Source organism: Podarcis bocagei, assembly GCF_964188305.1.
Source record: "Podarcis bocagei genome assembly, chromosome: 7".
Lineage (NCBI taxonomy): Eukaryota > Metazoa > Chordata > Lepidosauria > Squamata > Lacertidae > Podarcis > Podarcis bocagei.
The window spans coordinates 62,374,069-62,394,343 of NC_138132.1; the positions used below are offsets into that span (position 1 = coordinate 62,374,069).

At 43.2% G+C, this 20,275-nt stretch overlaps 1 protein-coding gene across 1 annotated transcript; it reads left to right on the forward strand.

Annotated features, from left to right (window-relative positions):
• The first annotated feature begins 54 nt into the window (after nucleotides 1-54).
• On the forward strand, nucleotides 55-18,321 carry CCNE1 (cyclin E1). Its single transcript, XM_081201243.1, has 12 exons — nucleotides 55-188; nucleotides 1,022-1,064; nucleotides 1,557-1,647; nucleotides 3,945-4,013; nucleotides 10,372-10,517; nucleotides 10,609-10,744; nucleotides 12,477-12,623; nucleotides 13,828-13,923; nucleotides 15,531-15,665; nucleotides 15,752-15,863; nucleotides 15,958-16,115; nucleotides 17,727-18,321. Exons 2-12 carry the CDS (start codon nucleotides 1,051-1,053, stop codon nucleotides 17,847-17,849), a joined length of 1,227 nt encoding a protein of 408 aa, XP_081057369.1. The 5' UTR covers nucleotides 55-188; nucleotides 1,022-1,050; the 3' UTR covers nucleotides 17,850-18,321.
• Nucleotides 18,322-20,275: the final 1,954 nt, after the last annotated feature.

The following is a 20,275-nucleotide window of genomic DNA, read 5'->3' on the forward strand; positions in this document are numbered from 1 at the left end:
GCCCTGTGCGCGCAGAGAAAAGGCCGCGCTGGCCTGACACGGGAGCCGGCGCGCCGTGAGGAGGCGAGAGGAGGACGGCGGCAGCAGCAGCAGCGAGGAGGAGCCCGCCTTCCTGTATCCCGCCGGCCCGCCCACGAAGCCGCCAGCCACACTGCCCACGCCGGCCGGCTGGCCGACCTCTGCTCCTGGTAAAGTGGGGGGGGGGGGAGGAAAGAGGAGCCCCTCACCCTTGCCCACAGTTGGGGGATCCGGATTCAGAGGGGTTTCCCAGGCATTTCTCCAGGGACACTGGTGGGGTGGGGTGGGGGTGGGGTGAAATGACAGCCTCTCCTTCTACTCTCGGGCACCTTGAAATGAGGCGAGAGGGATGCATTTTCTCTCCATTCTTGCATTTTCTTTGTCTTGGGGTGTGATTTTTTTTTGGGGGGGTAACCCCGTTATAAATATGGGGTGGGGGAGTTAGTGTGCTGCCTTGTATGTAGGCGGTTATTTTGTTTATATTATTTTGTATTTATTGGGTTTTTTGGGGGGGTATTGAGAGGTGGCTGGGTCAAGTTTTCCCTTAATTGCTTTCACATGGAGTAACTTGGATGGGTGCAGTTAATAGGGTGTTAAGCGGGATAGCCCCTTTTTCCCTACCCGGTGCCTCTCTTTCTGGGTGAAAAGACACATGCACACTCCCCAATGAAACTTACCAACATGTGGGTTTGCATGTAGCTTCTTAATCCCCCAGATGTGCAACTGTTTCATCTCCATGCTGTTGCTGCAGAAGGCTTATTTGGGCCTGCAACATTTTTTGGAGGCTTTTCTGTTCCTTTTTTGTGTTTGAGATGCATATCAATGTTTTTTCTCTCTTGCCTTTCTAAGCCTTTATCAATCCTAAATTTCATCCTTTCTTCCTATACATTTTCCTCCATCTTACCTTTTTTCTTTAAAAGTAAGCCACACTAACTGAGATATTTATATGAACTGAAAGTGTTTGCAGATTCATCACTGCAGTTCTCTCTTTTCAACCCCCCAGGGTTGAAGTCTTGATCTCTCCAGACCACCATGTCCAAATCCAGGTGAGTTGTATTCACCTCTGTAGTCTAGGGGTTCCCAAACTGCAGGCCATGGAGCGCTTCGTTTAGGTGGTCCTTGGCATGTCTGTTAAAATGCAATTTAAAATCACGTAGCACCTAGCTCACTGCTTTACAGTTGCTGTAACAGGCAGAAAAATTCGGGTCTAGGCCACCAGCAATTTCCAAGTGGTCTGGGGAATGAAAAGAGGTTGGGAACCACTGCTCTAACCTTTAGCAAGGCCTGTTTTAAAGGCAGCTTGTAGACCTGGAATGCCCCCTTGCAAATCCTGTTTCAGGAGGAACTTGTAAGCCTGGAACTCCCTGTATAGCAAATACAAAAGAAACTCTCAACACCATGTATGAACAAGCATAACACCATGTATGAATAAGTGGGTGAAAGGGTGCACTCATGTGCACTTCATAAATGTTTTCTTCAGTGAAAACATGTTTTTATAATGCATGGCATGATAGGACTGAATCTTCCACTCTCTGCAGTGATCGCAAGGACAAGAACACTCCCACTGAAGATGAAGCTCCCACCGACTTCACTGTTCGAACCCGCAAGAGAAAAGCTGATGTCGCCACAGTAAGTGCCTGTATTTGTGGGGGAACAACTCCAGTCATCGAAGATCACTGCCCAAATCAGATCATGTAACTAGCAACTGTATCCGTTTGAAAGGAAAAACAGTGTTATGACTCACACTCACCCAAAACCTTTTTCATGACATTATCTACTCCTGAAGATAGGATTAGCATACCGGTCAATTGATTGCCTATTTCAGTTTGGTTAAATAGTCTGTAAAGCGAAGAATGTCACTCTGCATGGTAAGTCCCAGGCAGGTTAGGAGCAAAGGAAGCTGCCTTATCCTTTTTTTTTTTTAATAATTTTTATTAATTTTTAGCATACAAAAATTTTAAAGACATACCACACAAATTATTATACATATGTCCTTGTTTGGACTTCCTTCAGCATCTCTGATAGCCTTCCGTCTTGATTATTTCTCCTGCTATTAACTTAACTTAATATTGCCTTTACATTTTCTAGCAAATCATTTCTCCCTTTCCATTTTTACAATATTTCTTAAATTACTCCTCACAGAACTTCTGGTAGTCCTACAAATGTAATCTGATCATCACAAATACTTTTCAGATAGTAAATTTAGTCCAGTCTTCGGTAAACCTTTGGTCCCGCCGGTCTCGGATCCTTCCTGTTAGCTTATCTAATGCTGCGTAGTCCATCAATTTCATCCTCCATTCTTCTAATGTTGGTAGTTCTTCTTGCTTCCATTTTTGGGCCAATAATATTCTTGCTGCCTTATCCTGAGGCTGATTTGCTCACCATAGTAAGCCAAGCTGTGGCTTACGAAGCCCACACAAACGGGCGTGTTCTCAAAGAGTCCTTTTTACTGCTGCACCACACTGTGCTAAGCCAAGGTTTCGTTTAGCATGTTTTCCTGACTGGGGACTTGCGGCCGTACTCTTTTTTCACTAGCCACACAATGTAGCTAAAGATTGATTGTAGAGTCTTACTAAGCCATATCTTCATTGACCATGTTACACGAACCAGGTCTGTATCAGACTACTGGTCCATTTAGCTCAGTGGCTTTCAGTGGTTTAGACAGAACATGTCCCCAGGTCTACCTGGAGATGTCAGGATTGAACCTGCATGAAATGCATGTACTCTACTACAGAACATATATTCTCCTACGGGCCATCTCCTAATAACAGCAGGTATCTCTGAACAGGTACACAAACAGTTTTTTGGGGCAAGGGCCGCTGCCCAGCACCACCTACGGCTCCATCTTTGTGGCTGCAAGAACCAGGAAGTACCCTCTCCACATCAAGTCATCTGCTCTGAGAAGAGTTGAACACTAGTTTGGAAACTTAGTAACTTCTAAAAACTTCCTTGTTTCATAATGGTGGTTATTTTTATTTTATTTTGTTTTATTGTAGCTAGCAAAAGTATCAAGCACAGTGATAAAAGTATCTATTTTCATTCTTAATGCATTCAAAATACTTGACTGTTACTCGACTGATTAGCTGCTCAATTCTCATTTGAGTGATTCAATGCTCAATCCCATCTAAATAAATCCCTTGCCTAACTTTCAGTAGAAAATTGAACTGCTGACTTTTAGCAAGCACACTGCCCCCCCCCCCCCGCCACCTCCACATAAGTAAAAGGGTTGCAATGTGCATGGTGGAAACTACGAATTCCTTAAGGATTTTCCATTTACACTTAGGTTTAACCTTGACTAAAGGCAAAGCATAATTATGTAGACATGTGCTAGCTGGTAGATCTTGGTGGATTCTATCTTCGCAGAATAGATGGTAGTACAGTGGTACCTCGGTTTAAGAACTTAATTCGTTCTGGAGGTCCATTCTTAACCTGAAACTGTTCTTAACCTGAAGCACCACTTTAGCTAATGGGGCCTTCTGCTGCTGCCGCGCCGCCGGAGCACGATTTCTGTTCTGATCCTGAAGCAAAGTTCTTAACCCGAGGTACTATTTCTGGGTTAGTGGAGTCTGTAACCTGAAACGTCTGTAACCCGAGGTACCACTGTACATTTGTGCTCATGTAACCATATCCAAAATGAGTTGTGAAACCCATGTGAACAGCCATCGCATATGTAAAGCCTGTATTTTAACTTCCTTGTTATGATAGCTAATGTTCATGAACTGCCTTAAGACTATAGCATAGGGAAACCTCGGCTGAATCAGGCCAAAAGCCCATCTAGTCACTGTTCTCGCAGTGGCCAACCAGATGCCTGTGGAAATCTCACAAGCAGGGCCAGAGTCATATAATCCCAGAGCCACTTTTCTCTATTGACCCCGCCCCCTGTTTACTGCAGACCTGTAAACCTCACTTCATTCTTTTCCATGTAGTTTTTACAGGATCCAGATGAAGAAGTTGCCAAAACAGAAATGACCAAGAAGAAACAGAATGAGAGCCAGGTAATTACTTGGGCATTGGACTGGTATTCAGTGATACTGTTTTAATTTGTATAGCTCTTTTGGGTCCTAAAGCATTAAGCCAGGTGTGGAGAACCTGTGGACCTCCAGTTCTTGCTGGGCTTCCATCAAAACTGATCACTGGCCATGCTGGTTGAGGCATGATGGGAGTTTGAGTCCAGCAACATCTGGATGGTCACAGGTTCCCCATCCCTGCATCACATCTATGAGTCTTAGAGGATATGATCAGTTCCAACTTTCTCTAGTTCCCAGGCACAGAGGCATATTTGTTGTTATTTGTCCCATGTACCTGTGGTAGGATAAAATAGGGACTGTGAAGTTGTTGGAAATTCTCACTTTTCAGGGTTTCAGCTTCTGCCCAGAGCCTGTAGATCTTCATTTCTGAGCAGTGAGAGGTGGGAGATTCTGCCTACATCTGATGCATATTCACTCGAACACTAAGGCATCATGCCATGAATAGGGTGCCTTTTCATACGCTTCAAATACAGTATTTTTAGACTATGTTTTCCCCAGTAATACGTTTAACCAAATTGAAATAAACACAATGGGTTATATTCAACTAAATCCTAACCAGAGGAAACCCTTGAAATTAATGAACCTAAGTGTGTAATGCCCATTAACTTCAATGGGTCCACTCAGAGTAGGACTAATGTTGAATATCACCCATTGTCCAGGCTTTTCCACTGGAAGAGGACAGGCTGTTGCCAAGTAAATGTAACCCAGTAGAACCCAGTAGGTGGCATGTCCCTATCTTTAAACTGTGAAATGTTGGGAGGGTGCAATATATTGCAATGTAGTGACCAAGTGTTTTGAGTTCTGGTATGGATGTCTTAGCTCAGCTTTACCTATGAATGTACTAATTGCTCTCATTCAAGCCACAATCTTAATTAGAAGGTTCAAGACAAAATTTGTGAATTCTCGTATCACTAGATGCCCTGGACTCCCAGATTTGTCAGTGAGCAGTAGGGTCCCTTGAAAAGGAAACTAAAAATATTTGGGCTTTGCATCTTTTTTAGAAAAAGTCCCACTTTTCATTTCCATCTCTTTGCTATGCACAGATACATAGGACTATGAAGAGCTCCATTTTTGTTGAAATGAGCCTGCATAATCTTTGTGTACAGAGATGAAATTGGCTGGAGCTGAAAAGAATGCATCAGCTTCCTTTGTCTACTGTGACAGTTTTCAGCGTGGTAGTTAAACTGCGGAAAGAGTGATCAGGAAATGTTGCTGTTTTTGTTTTTTGTTTTTTGCTTTTTTTTTGTCCACAGGCTAATCCAAAATGTGGTACACCTTCCCAATTAAGGCAGCTGGAGATCTAGAGGCTAATGCTACCATAGCAGATGGGCTTTGTTTGCTGTGGACTCTGCTTCCTACAACTCCCTATTCCAGTTGTTGGTCAGCCTGTTCAGCATTCACTTTCTGGACCTTTCCCTATGAGCAGGGAGTTTCCTTCCCTTTTGTCATCATAGGGAAGATACAATATTAACTAATCAGGTTTGACCAGGGAGGGTTAACTGGCTTTCACCACACTGTCTGGTCTTTTTTCCCATTTTGCAGAGGTGAGATCCATCAACTGACCTGGCAAAGTTTTGATGGAAATAAGTGACCAACTTGTTTCTTAAGATTCCTTAAATACTAAATTTAAGTTTACAAATCAAACCATGCATATTTCTAAAAGAAGATGGTTGAGAAAACATGATGTCTAATTAGGTCCACTACTCAGAACTAGATCATGGCTCCTTCATGAGTGCTTTTGTGGTTGCTAACCCAATTATGCCACATCACAGTAGGGCTGTGTGATAAATCGCCATATTGTTGAACATAAACAAAGAACTGGAAAGCGCTTCTTCTCTCACACTCCCCCCAACCGGTGGAAAAACAGAGGGGGAAGAGTTATTATTTTCTGGTGGTGTTTGTTGTTGGTTCGCCCTAAATAACTTTCTGCTATATAAAAAAAGAAAGTTATTTATTTATTTATTTAAATGAGACTGGTGGGATGAGGACCCTTCGGGGTGGGTAATGGAGAGAAGAAGATTTAGCTGGTTGCCTTATGCTGAAATGGGAGGTTGGATACTATGTGAGATTGATGGGGAGGGTGTTTTTCGGTAAGCAGGGCAAGCAAACGCGTGTCTACTCACAAGCAAGCCCTACTGAATTCAATGGCCCTCCACCGTCATACGGAGCTGTGTCAAAGCCTTCGGCTGCTGCAGGGAAGCACGGTGCACCCTCCACCCCCATGAGGAGGCATGGCAAGGCCCTATGCTGCGGGAAAGCGCAGCAGGGAGGTATGGCAGGACTCTCTGCCACCATGGGGAGGTGTAGCAAAGCCCTTTGCTGCTGCAGGGAAGTGCGTTACACCCTCCGCTGCCATGGAGAGGTATGGCAGGAAATTCTGCCATTGCGGGGAGGCGCAAGGCCCTCTGGTGCTGCAGGGAACCGTGGCACATCCTCTGCCGCCGCAGGGAGATATGGCGGGACCCTCTGCTGCTGCAGGGAGGCATGGCAAGGCCATCTGCTGCTGTGGGGAAGTGCAGTCTCCACTACCATGGAGAGATACGGCAGGACCCTCTGCCGCTGCAGGGAGGCGCAACAAAGCCCTCTGCTACTGCAGATATATAGAGAGATATTGTGATACTTAACTGGTGAGATATCGTGATTTTGAAAACCAGATCTCTCCCAGCCCTTCATCACAGTGTGTTTAATAGCCTTAGGTGTGTCGTTCCACATGGTGTTGCCTTGCATCATGTACAACTGCAATATTCTGCCTGCACTTGCAGAATATTTTAGATATTGTGGAGATTGTAGGAATAATTTACATTAACTGTTTTACCTACCCTTTTCCTTTTCAATAGTGTGTAGAAGAAAGCTCAAACAGCTGCATGGTTACATTTCCAAAGCAAAAGTTTGCATAAAATGCATTGGCCTTGCAGCTCTTGCTCAGCAATAAAGCTGTTGGCACAGCATCTGTTCCTATATGGAGAAAGTGCTTTGCTGTAACAATATGTTGTGCTGGCTATCTTGAAGGCTTATGAAGCCATCATCTGACAGCTCAACAGCAGCTCTGTAGTCTATGGTGTAGCATTCATAGAATCATAGAGTTATAGAGTTGGAAAGACCCTGAGCGTTATCTAGTCCAACCCCCTACAGTGTAGGAATCTCAACTAAAGCACCCATGACAGATGGCCATACAACCTCTGCTTTAAAACCTTCAAGGAAGGAGACTACAGTGGTACCTCGCAAGACAAATGCCTCGCAAGACAAAAAACTCGCTAGACGAAAGGGTTTTTTGTTTTTTGAGCTGCTTCGCAAGACGATTTTCCCCATGGGCTTGCTTCGCAAGACGGAAACGTCTTGCAAGTTTGTTTCCTTTTTCTTAACACCGTTAATACAGTTGCGACTTGACTTCGAGGAGCAACTCATAGAACGCGGTGTGGTAGCCTTTTTTGAGGTTTTTAAAGACTTTGGTGATTTTTGAAGCTTTTCCAAAACTTTCCCGACACCGTGCTTCGCAAGACAAAAAAAATTGCAAGACGACAAAACTTGCGGAACGAATTAATTTCGTCTTGCGAGGCACCACTGTACACCACTTTCAGAGGAAGTCCATTCCACTGTTGAGCAGCTCTTACCATCAAAAAGTTCTTCCTGATGCTTAGTCATAACCTCTTTTTCTTGTAACTTGAAGCTATTGGCTTGGGTCCTAACCTCTGGAGCAGGAGAAAACAGTCTTGTTCCACCTTCCATGTGACAGCCCTTTAGATATTTGAAGATAGCTATCATATCTCCTCTCAGTCATCTCTTTTTCAGGCTAAACATACCCAACTCCCTCAGCTGTTCCTTGTAAGGCCTGGATTTCCAGAACCTTGATAATCTTGGTCACCCTTCTCTGCACACCTATCTTGTCAATATCCTTAACTTGTGGCATCAAGAACTAGACACAGCTGCATAAGTTACTTCTTGGTATGAATTGGTTTCTGTCACTAATGAGAATGGATCTTTTATCAACACCATATACCCAGCTATTGGAAAAACAAGAGAAGCTTAAAAAAAAAACGAAACCCTGTGAATTATGACTTGAAATATGCTTGACTGTTCCATTGACTGGATGGCCAGTCCCGCTTAAAGTGTGCAGAGTTCATTGGTACTATCAGCCTAACATAAAGTTAGAGCTCCCTTTTTACATTAAGAAAGCGTGGTTATATTGCCCAGTTGGCAAAAGCAGATTTTTTTCAGCATGTGGTTCTCAAGACGATTGTGCCATAGCTAAAAATGCTCGCTATTTCTCAAAACTAGCCCTCTTTCTTTTAACTCATGCACAGGTAGCTTGATTAAGAAGCAGCTTGTGATAAATTGTGGTACGTTAGCTGAAATCAACATAGTTTTTATGGGCCTATGCAGGTAAGCTGAGCTAGAAAAAGAGCTGTAATTTTGTTCCCTTCAGCATGCTTTTTCACCTGCTGAATACCAGTTATCTTGTTTTGTCCCCATACCCTTACCTGGTGATGGTGCTTTTTGTAGAAGTGATGTGTTGCTTTCCATGTTGCACCTTCATTTGAGCAGGGGATGATAAAGAAACTCTTCTTGCTTTCCAAAGATGGAAAAAATCAAAGAGCAGCGTTTTGTGTGCTGTGATTGCTGCAGAACTAGCCATTTTGTTTCTTTGGCACTTGCTGTGTTGTGAGACCTGGTACTTTCAGAATAAGGAAGGAGTGTGTTCATCTCCCAGCCTAAGTAGGACAAAGAATAATTTAGAGCTGATTTGCGAAAATGGACAATGTTTAAAACAGGTATGGGGATCCCTTGGCCCTAAGAAGTAACATGCACTTACTTGTGGCTTTCTTCTCAAAAGGCTTTGAGACCGTGAGATCTGTACCCACAAGGTTTTGCTTATGCTGTACTGTTGTAGTGTAGGTTTTGAATGTGAATCCAGATTCTAGGTTGCTAAATGACTTCTAAGCATTAGGCATCTAGCCTTGTTCCAAGCTGCCTTCTGGGTTTGTTGCTTCCTGCCAGCCATATGTCCACTGTAACTTCAGTATAGATGATTTAGGGGCATAAATGTCAAACAAACATGTTGAGGAGGAGAAAGCAAAGCAAGGAGCAAGAGGAGGAAAGCAGCACAACTTTCTGAAGGAATTTCTTGTGGGCCCAGGTCAGAATACAGATGGAACTTTTGCTGGATATAGTACTATTCTGCTTCATCTGACATCCTTTGGGTTTTTGCTCGAAAACTAATTGATACATATAGAGTCCAGAAACACGGTCTGGTAAAGATGTTGGTTTCATGTTGAGTCACCATTTACGTTCATCCCAGTGGTGACTTTCAGTGATCTAGTTATAACAGACCAGCAGTTTTGAGCTGTTTTTCATGTAAGCCCTTGCACATGCAATTTTCACTATGATTAAACAGAGAGTTGTGGTTTTTAAAGGTGTTAAAGAAGAGGCAACTGTTCAGAAAAGTTGAGTTGTGTGCGTGTGTAAAAGAATTTTGAAGCCTAGAAATCACTTTTGGGGTTTGGAGTAAAGTGTTCCGGTGCGCTGCTAATGCAACCCTTTCTGCAAAATCAGTTATCAGCTTGAAGATTCCATATACTGCTGGGAGTTTGTATTCCTTCCCTTGTACATAGCTAACATACTTCAGTTTCTCCTTGATGCGCTATTTTCACATGAGTATAATTTTCCAAAGCATACAATTCCAGAATGAGAGGAATGCTGTGTGTGCCAATTTGTGTTTGGCATCCAAAGTTTTCTGTTAAGATTAGTTGTATTGTAATCCCAAAACAGCTAAATTCATACACTTTTAGTTATTCTTGTGCATGCATTGCGGGGGCAACAACCTTTTTTGTTTTTTAAAAAGCAGCCAGCATTGTTTTTCTTTTTGTGTTCATTACCACAGGAACTCAGAGAAAACAGGATAACTGTTTGGGACTTCCATCTGTTTCCTCCCCACCTGAAGTCCTAATCCCTCTGTTTCTTGATTTCTACTATCAAGGATATTGCCATCAGGTGGAAAATAAACAGATGGGATTCTGAAACTGAAAGCCTGTTTTCCTTCATGCAGAATATTTTTGTGCCTGGCAGAGCAAGTGCAGTGTCACAAGTGCTCTTTTAAAAAGACCGCTTGCTGAGTTGGTGACCATTTGTCTCTTCTCTTGAAGCAACAATAGCTTTTTTCAGAGGCGAACATATGAAAGGTAAATTGCCATATATTCGAGCGCGGTGACTAAAAACACTTGCCTTTTAACTCTTTCTGAATTTGTTGTGGGGAGGACTAATCAACTGTTCAATGAACTTTATAACTGTGAGATTTAATGGCTCCCCCTTTTTATTTTTTCTTCAATAGCCGTTTTCAAACTATGATGTGTGCGCACATCCCCATATGCTGATCCCAACACCAGAGAAAGATGATGAGCTGGGAAGCCCAAACTTCTCTCCTTTCATGCACCAAAGCCTTGCTTCATCTAGAGATTCGCCGTTGCCTGTTTTGGGGTAATTTTTCCTAATTTCATGGCCTCCTGTTCCATTATTGCCTGTTACACTTTTTTCACATTTCCTCTTGTTCTTTCTCTCTCTCCTGCAGCTGGGCAAATAGGGATGAAGTGTGGAAAAACATGATAATAAAAGAACAGGCCTATGTGAGGGATAAACTATATCTGCAAAGGCATCCACTCTTGCAACCTAAAATGCGGGTGATTCTTCTAGACTGGCTAATGGAGGTGAGACTGTCTTCTTATGCTAACATTTGAAACAATGAACACATAGATGTGAGATTGTTATCATAGTCTGCCTGGAGTTTCCTTGGGAGCAAAGGGTTTTTTGGAACTACTACCCTGGTAGTAGGGGAACTTCCTCCTTCAGTTGCTCCTAGTTCTATTCCTAGCATAGGATAGATTGCTGCCTGTCTGATAGAGCTGGTTCAGAATGGACTAGAGATCCAGGTGAGGAATATCAAGAGTTGCTAATAGGGAAGGAAGGTGGCGGGGAGAGTTCGGAGATGGACATGCACACAACAGCTTAAAAAAGGCACTCTGGTAAAAGTGGTTGCTCGGAAGGTTGTTCTCAGAAGCATTGGGATTTTTAGAAAACTAGGATGCCATGGGAAATGAAAGGGTACACAGGTGTCGGGACACTTCATAGCTAAGCAGATAGCAGTTGGTTAGCCAGAACAGTGCCCAGGGCTCTCAGTATTGTCAGTCAGTGTGTGCATTTGGGCGTAGTAGGGATTGGATCTCCCAAGCAGGATAAGCAATTTTCATGCCAATACAAGTCCTAGGTTGCTCATTTCCATTTCAATGGATGGATCCTAAGGGTAGGTCCTGGCCCCTACAATCAGGCCTCAGTTTTTTGGAGCTGTTTGCCTTGTACAACAGCCATAGGCAAGGCAAAAAGGAGTCCCCATCACAAATCATGAATTGACTCTCCTTGTCATAGGCTGGAAGTCAGGCAGTTGTTCTTTACAGGAAAACAAATACTCTTTCTGCAAAAAGAAAACATTCTTCTAGTTTTAGCAAATTTTTCTTCATTGTAGGCTTTATGCTTTGGTGAAGAAACAAATGTTTACCTCACTTTGGTTCACTTCTATGTTTCTCTGCCAAAATTTTAGAGAGGGGCAACGAGGAGAAATATTTCCAGTCCCTATCCCATCTTTTTATTGTGGCAAACATTGCTGTATCCTTTCTTCCCTCTAACAGGCATTTTTCTGCACTCCAGTCCATTTTTTGCATTTATCAGTGCAGGGAGACTTTTTATTTATTTTTGCTGGTGCCACAGGGGCTTCCCTTCAGTTTTCATGTCATGGGCATTCAACATGTATTCATATTGTCAGACCAACGCCTCCAAAACAAAGGCCCCAAGGTGCTCCAGATCCTAGGAAAACTTTGTGGTGGTCTGCTAGCAAGTAGTTCATTCCATTTGCAGTTGCAGCTGGCCCAGTGCAAAGTGAGGTGGCTGCTGAAGTAAGATTCAACTTCCAGTTAGGTTGGGTTTTGTACTTCTTTTGCAGGGCGGGGAGCAGCATGTAGTCTTTTGCTTGGGGCAGCAAAATGTCTTGAATCAGCTCTGCTTATAGTACAAAAATGAACATATTTTGGGGCAGGAAAGCATAGCTATATCATAGACTAAATCAGCTCATCTTTAGGAAACACTATACAGTTGTACCTTTGTTCTTGAACAGAATCCATTCCGGAAGTCCGTTCGACTTCCAAAATGTTCAGAAACCAAGGCACGGCTTCCAGTTGACTGCAGGAAGCTCCTGCAGCCAATTGGAAGCCGCGTTGGACGTTTGGCTTCAAAACATAGTTCGCAAAATGTTCAGGAGCCAAAACGTTTGAGTTGTTTGAAAACCAAGGTGCAACTGTAGTTCCACTGAGCTTCACATTAAGAAGGTCCCTGGTTCATCATGGAGTTATGCAGCTGAGAAGCAGAATGACACCCTTCTGTCTCCTGCAGGTTTGCGAAGTCTACAAGCTTCATAGAGAGACATTTTATTTGGCACAGGATTTTTTCGATCGGTTCATGGCAACGCAACAGAACATTGTAAAGACACTTCTGCAACTTATTGGAATTTCATCCTTATTTATAGCCGCAAAGCTTGAGGTAAAACGAGTCTTGCCCTTCAAACCTAAATGCATTTTCTGTGGTGCAATCTCCACTTAACATGGTGAGACTTGCTTTGAAGTAAATATGCATAGGATCACACTCTTAAAGTAAAAGAAGCTGGATGTCTATTCATTTGTGAGCCATCTTTTGATGGAATGCAATCTGGGATTGAAAATAGTTTGGGCTTTGTTGTTCTGCTCCTACAATACTATTTTTATGTAAAATATAATCTTTTAAGTTTGGAGGAATCATTAATAGTCTGCCAGATGTTGGAGTACTATTCCCATCATCCTTGGTGATGTTGGCTGGGGCTGATGGAAGTTGGAGCACAAAACCTTCTGATTGAAACAGCTGGGGAAAGCTGCCTTAAGAGGTTAACACATCTGTTTTAAAGCATGCGTTACTTTAGTAACAATCCATGTTATCAGAAGTAAATTCTGCCTCCTTCCAGTCCAGTCCTGACCTCTGGTCTAAATCCTACAGTGAAATGCCACATTTAAACATTTTTACTCTTCCAATAATTATTTACCTTTTATGGTACTTGTAGGTTGCCTCTCTGCCTGAAAGCACCCAAGCTACTATTTAACATTAATAACTAAAATGGGTGTGTGTGTGTGCATGTTCATCATTAAAGTTCAATAAAACCAAATTGAAGTTGCCTTTCACTTGCCTCACTGTTTTAAGATGAATCAGACACACACCAGTGACGTTGACATACTGGCAGATGTGTGATAAGCCTTAAGCACTTTTTTGTAGAAGACATCTTTGTAAATTTGATAAGAACACCAACTCTTGTGTACAAATTCTGGTTCCTCAAAGTCGTCCTTTGTATTTCCTGCCCTACTGCAGCTGGTAATACCATAGAAATAAACAGATATGGGGCTGCAAAGTGCAGGAAGAGAGCAAGGCTGTGTTTTCACACACATTTCAAAATAAAGGCTCTGTCACCTGCCGTCTTGGCCATTTTGATTGAAGAGGCTATGATCCTTGATAGATCTTGTGCTCTTAACAGCAGCCATAAAGTTGCTATTACATTTGCTGCTGGGCCTAATTGATCTGAGCTCAGGAAGTATCCCTGTACATCAGAATAGTGCTGTTACCCCCCAAATTAGGCATTGATAGCTGTCAGTGTCTGGAACCATCTGGCTTTGCCATTTACCACTGTTGACAATGCATTGATGTCCCGTCTTCCATGTTTCAGGAAATCTATCCTCCAAAGCTGCAGCAGTTTGCATATGTTACAGATGGGGCTTGTACTGAAGAAGAAATTCTTAGTATGGAACTCATCATTATGAAGGTAAATGTGATTCTCTCTGTGTGTGTTTGTAATGGATTGTAGGGGAAATTGCATTCTGCTTTTTTTAAAGTCGCATCCTCAGTACCTTGAGCAAAGCCTTTCCCAAGCCACTCCGTGCAGTCAGCCATGGTGAAAAGGCAGCACTTTTTGTTGCCAGAAGCATGTTAGTTAATCAGTGGCATGTCTGTCTTTCAGTTCTTTATCTTCCATTATCAATGATTCTTTTATAGCTGTGTAGATAGAAATCTCCTGTCCATTTTGAGACATCTGAAACAGCTTGGCTCAGCATGAAAGACTGCTGGTGCATTTTGACATAGAGTAGTACATTTTGTAAGTCCATGGTGAAAGTGACCCAAATTCCATCTGTGTACTAATTCTGTAACTTGCAGTATGTTCTTGTTAGTAGTAGTAGTAGTAGTAGTAGTAGTAGTAGTAGTAGTACTTACAAGTAGATGTAAGTGCAACCTCAGGGTAATAATGCATGGGATTTCTTTCTCTTTCTAACCCAGCCCTCTCTCTAATCATTGTAACAGCCCAGTGTAAGGTTAATCCAAGAGTGACTGGCACAAAATCACCTGGGGAAGTTCATAGTTGAGTAGGAATTTTAACTTCAGTCGCCTTGGGCAAAGACCCTGTCCTCTACATCACACTGGCTCTCGTATTTATTTTTTCAAAAGTGTGTACAGTGGTACCTCGGTTTACTAACTTAATCCGTTCTGGAAGTCCGTTCTTAAACCGAAACCATTCTTAAACTGAGGCGCGCTTTCCCTAATGAGGCCTCCCGTCGCCGGTGCCCTTCCACCGTTTGGATTCCATTCTTAGACCGAGGTAAAGTTTGCAAACCAGGACACTACTTCCGGTTTTGCGGAGTTCGTAAATCGAATCGTTCGTAAACAGGACTATTCTTAAACTGAGGTACCACTGTATATGAATGTGCAGCGTGGCAGCAGGATTGCACTTGCCACGTGTGCATTCTGGATTAGGCCAAAGGTCCAGTATTCTCACACTGGTCATCAGGTTCCCAAAGGAAGCCCACAAGCAGGACTCAAGTGCAACAAGACTCTAATTCATATCTGTCCAAGTGGGTGGCCATTACTGTCTCTTGAGTGAGTGAATTTCATAGTTTAACTATGTGTTGTGTGAAGAAGTACTCCAGAGATGCCCTGCCTCTGCACTCTGATGTAAAAGTGAATGTCGGATACCTGCATTGCAGGGGGTTGGACTTGGGAATCCCTTCTGACTGTGATTCTATGCTAAGCATAATTGTAGCATCAGTGCATTGGAATGAATGCACATGTGTCTCCTGTGTGTACTACCATTAGTATGTGGAATCAAGGCCTGATCTGCTCCTCTGTTACATGTTTGGCATAGACTCTTGCCCCATAGGTTATTTATTTAGCCTCCATTTTGGTGCCCACCAAGGAGATAGCTTTCTAGGCTTGCTGTGATGAGCCCCATTGCGGTTTTGTATCAAAGCTGTTACAAAAGTCGACAACTGTTGTCAGTCCATAACCACATTCAGTTGTGTTTGCAAAGAAAAGCAGGCAAATACCCTGTGGGTGCTAAAGAAACTCACTTTACCTCCTGACGTGCATGCTCTCTTCTAGGCACTCAATTGGAATCTGAGTCCCCTCACGGTTGTGTCCTGGCTAAACATATACATGCAGGTCGCTTATCTAAATGAAATCTGTGAGATGCTGCTACCGCAATACCCCCAGGAGATATTTGTGCAGATAGCTGAGGTAAGGACAAATTCTGCCCTTAAACATTTCACCCGCCCCTTTCGTTAGAAACGTTTCCTTTCAAGCTCTCTGTCCCCTCTCTCCAGCTTTTGGATCTCTGCGTGCTGGATGTTGGCTGTTTGGACTACTCCTATGGCACTTTAGCTGCTTCTGCATTATATCACTTCTCCTCTTGTGAGCTGATGCAGAAGGTTTCGGGTAAGCTGCGTTTTAACGAAAGAGAAGAAATCCAGCGGTTCTAAGTCAAGCAGAGGCATGACTTACAAAGGCGGGTGTCTTCTTGATTTTCTAGGTTATCAATTATGGGAAATACAGGACTGTGTGAAGTGGATGGTTCCCTTTGCTGTGGCCATCAAGGAGGTGGGGAGCTCGCCGCTCAAACACTTCAGAGGCGTTCCTTTGGAAGATTTGCACAATATACAGATGCACATTAACACCTTTAACTTGCTGGTAAGTGTTCTCATAAATACATCTTAGTGGCCAAAGGCCTCCTTGCTTTTGTAAGGTAACGGTAAAGGGACCCCTCACTGTTAAGTCCAGTTGCGGATGACTCTGCTGTTGCAGCGCTCATCTCGCTTTACTGGCTGAGGGAGCCGGCGTACAGCTTCCGGGTCATGTGGCCAGCATGACTAAGCCGCTTCTGGCGAACCAGAGCAGTGCACGGAAACGCCATTTACCTTCCCACCAGAGCGGTACCTATTTATCTACTTGCACTTTGACATGCTTTTGAACTGCTATGTTGGCAGGAGCTGGGACCGAGCAACGGGAGCTCACCCCGTTGCGGGGATTCAAACTGCTAACCTTCTGATCAGCAAGCCCTAGGCTCAGTGGTCCACAGCGCCACACTTTGCTTTCTTAGAGCATGAGAATAAAAGGTGACATGTGTGTGTGTGTGTGTGAGAGAGAGAAGGTTGTATTCAACTAACTTTTAGAGTCGGCCCAGTGAAATTAATAGATCCAAGTTAGTCCCGGCCATTAATTTCACTGGGTCTAACTCATGAGTAAAAGTTAGTTGAATGCAACACTAAATGTTCAGAAACTCCCTCAAAAGTGTTAATGCAAGAGGACAGCAGTGTGGCATGGTGGGTACCTTCCCAACCCCTGGCCCTCAAGCATATACAGCAGGGCTGTGATGAAGTGAGACCTGGAAAGTCTCATCACTTCATCTCTCCCTCTTTGTCTACATCAGGTGTGGGGAACCTTTAGCCCCTCTTGGTGAACTACAGCTGCCAACATTCCTGGCCATTGGCCATGCTTGCCAGGGCATATGGGAGCTGTTGTTCAGCAATATCTGGAGGGCCAAAGGCCTCCCACTCCTGGTCTAAAGTGTTGGACTTAAACCTGAGAGACTGACTTTGATAACAGACTTGATCTGTGTGATTTAGTGATTAGATCAGGAGAGCATATTTAAAATTTAATTCCATTTTTGAATCTCTCTGAATCGTCTCAAAGCGATAAGCAGAAACATCAACAATAAAAACAATTTAATACATAAAAACCATTCAGAGCCAGTGCAGATGCAGGAAGCTTTGCAATCTTGTCCCATTAGCCTATATAACTTAGAACCTAGTGACTTGCCTTTCCGGTTAACGGGAAAGGGTTGTAATGCACTCTTGCCAGTTTTGCAACTTAAATCGCATTCCCGATGCAGCAAATGTTAGTGATTTCTGGAAATAATGTTTGAGCTGTAGCAACGGGGAGTAATATTCCCTCATTGTAATGTTGAATTCTTAAGCCTGCTCATGTACAGATTTGACTTTTCATAACTAATTCTCAGTTTTGTGCTGGAATGCCCACCACATATGATATATATGTATGCTTTGGCACTCGTCATTTTAAAACATGGTCACGCAGCAGAGGATTGGGGTCCTTCTCATGTATTTTAAAGTTGTAAGTACACAAACACATAGACTAGGTCTCTGTGTCCAGATGCAGCTTTCTGTATATTTTCCTCTCTGAGTATGTGACATGAGTTTGCTCTTGAAACCTAAAAACAACACAAGGATTCTGGACACATGAATGAGCAGTCGATCATTCACTCTCGGCGTTCTTCTTTTCTAGGACAAAGTTCAAGAAAAACAAGCTGCGTTGGCCAAGAAGAGGAGGAGTTCTCCTCTACCCCTGGGTGTCCTCACCCCACCTCAGAGCAGTAAGAAATTGTCTCTGACACCCAAACAGCTGTAACTTTTTCACAAGCTACTCAACCTGAAGACCTCTTGGCCAAAACGCCTTTATAATTCTTGATTCTTTACTGTGAGATGCTGCCAATGACTTACCCAAATGTCTTATGTATTCTAAAGAGGAAAGTCTTTACTTTTTTATGATGGAGGAAACCTGCATTATTTTTATGGGACACTTTGATTTTTAAATGAACTGATGGGGTACGCCAGCCACCCAAAAACAACAAGCATTTGCTTGGATTGCTGCTAAGGAGGGCGATACTCGTTGTGCTGAGTCGAAAAGGGGGTGGGAAGAGAAAAAGGGGTTCTGCCTTCTGCACTTCTGGGGCATTAACCATACTCTGGATTTTGCTAGCTGTGGATGGCAAGCTCCTTCTCAGACCTTCCTAGTTTACAACTTGATCCTTTTTTAACTAAACACTTTGTATAAATGGTCTTATGTGTCTTAATTTTTAAATAAAATGCTATCAGCTGCGTCCTATGCAGTCTTGGTTTTATATGTCATAACTCTGGAAGGTGAAAGACAGCTAAAACTTTTATTTCCAATTACAGTTAAGGAAAATACTTGGTGCTGTCATTGGGCATGCTGCCGTACAGAATTCAGGAAGGTTGTAGGTTTCTCCCATTCACAGCTAAATAGCAGCTCTAGGGGAGGGGAATGTTTGGATCAGGGCTGTGATGGAGAATTGGACTCTCCCCCCCCCCACACACACACCACCCCCATCCATATTTGTTGGGGGCCTGGCCTGTTTTTTTATCTCAGATATCTTTTGGCAATCTGTGTTTTGGAGATGCCCTGGAGGTTATGTTGCAGAAAATATGCGTTTTCCTAATTCAGACAGCTTTTTGAAACAGTAGAAGGTCTATCCTGTTTGTGTCTTACGAATATCAGACTTTCAGAAGGCGGCTGTAAATTGGACAGTAACAGAATGAGTGTAAATATCAACTTTGATGGTGTAAAGCTGACAGCTTGATTGTTTTGTTACAGATTAGTAGCAGCTATGCATTCAAAAGACTGGTCTTGTATTATCCTTGGATTCATATCTGATTAGATTCAAATCTATTAGGCTGTAGTGCAGAAGATGCTACCATAATTGACAGTGGCCTCTTTTTGGGAAGGGCAGGGGGAGGTGTTTACACATCCCTAATTTAATTCAAATGACCCCAAGGCATTGAATTACTTCTTGGTGCTCCAGAAACAGGCCACTCGCCCTTCAAAATTTTATTGGACAATAATATTTATTTATGTCATAAAATGTATACCAATTGAGTGTAAAAAAGACAAAACAAAAGTGGTTGACAAAAAGAATAATATCACAATGTTATCATTTGAAACAACTATTTAAAACAATGGGTCAGTTGTGTCTGGCTGTTAACCTGAAGGTTGGTGGTTTGAGCCCACCCAGGGACAGCTGTGGGCAAGGCCTTGGACTAGATAACCCATGGAGTCCCTTCCAACTCTATGATTCTATGGAAAACTGATTTAATAGTTGATTTGGTATCTTCCTCTCCAAAGAAGGCAGCCTCATAGCCCCAACCAGCACCCTGGTCTGAGCACAGTTCCTACTATTCTTCACTTAATATGCAAGAGTAGAATTCCCACCATGGGCGTGGCCAGGATTTATTGGAGGGGGCTGGCTTTATGTTGGGGGTGAGGCAGAACAGAGTTATCTGCAACGCAATTGGTCAGTTGGTTACAATTATTATTTTTTCCTTTATGGGGGCCAGCTGCACCCCCCTGGCTACCCCCATGCTTCCCACTGGGTAAATGTGAGAAAAGCATCTCTAGCCACCTCTCCCCACAAAAGAACTTATACAGCCCGGCTTGATTTGGCAGATTAGGAAAGATGCTGGTGGCAGGCAGTTGTGAAAACAGGGGCTGTAGCTTGCACCATGAGAGAGGGATGAAAGCAAACGTGCCATACCAACTCTTGCTTTTTCCTTTTCACCACCGTCACCACCATGTGGATCCCCTCCCCTCCAATCTCCACTAAACAGCCCTTAAACCTTTTGGACTTTTAACAAGCCTGGCCTAATATCCTACACGGGTAGGGCAGGACGCCACTTAGGCACGGCGTGAATGAAGATGTCCTCCAACCAAACTTAAGTAAGCCAACAAGTTAATCGGTTTTTGATTTACAAATAATTTTGAGATGGCAAATAAGAATAAGCAAGAGAGAAGTGGGTCCCGCTATGCCTATTTTGGCCAGTTTCCATCGCCAAAGCCGGTACTTTCCAGTTTGCACATCAGCTCACAATGTTGTGTGTCCTGGGTGACCTCCCATCTGAATAGCTTACAGGGCCAGACCTTCCCTAATACAACCACATCATGCATCTTTAAACTATTTTCTTTGCGGTGGGATGAGTAGTAAGGTGTGTCTTTGAGGTCTGTTTTGTTCTAGCCCTTTCACTGCCATCTTTGTGGCGGTT

Excerpts from the sequence above, each read along its gene's own strand:
- CCNE1 (XM_081201243.1), top strand. Across the intron at positions 1,648-3,944 it reads GAAAAGCTGATGTCGCCACA|TTTTTACAGGATCCAGATGA; the intron begins GTAAGTGCCTGT and ends TTTTCCATGTAG. Across the intron at positions 4,014-10,371 it reads AGAAACAGAATGAGAGCCAG|CCGTTTTCAAACTATGATGT; the intron begins GTAATTACTTGG and ends TTTCTTCAATAG.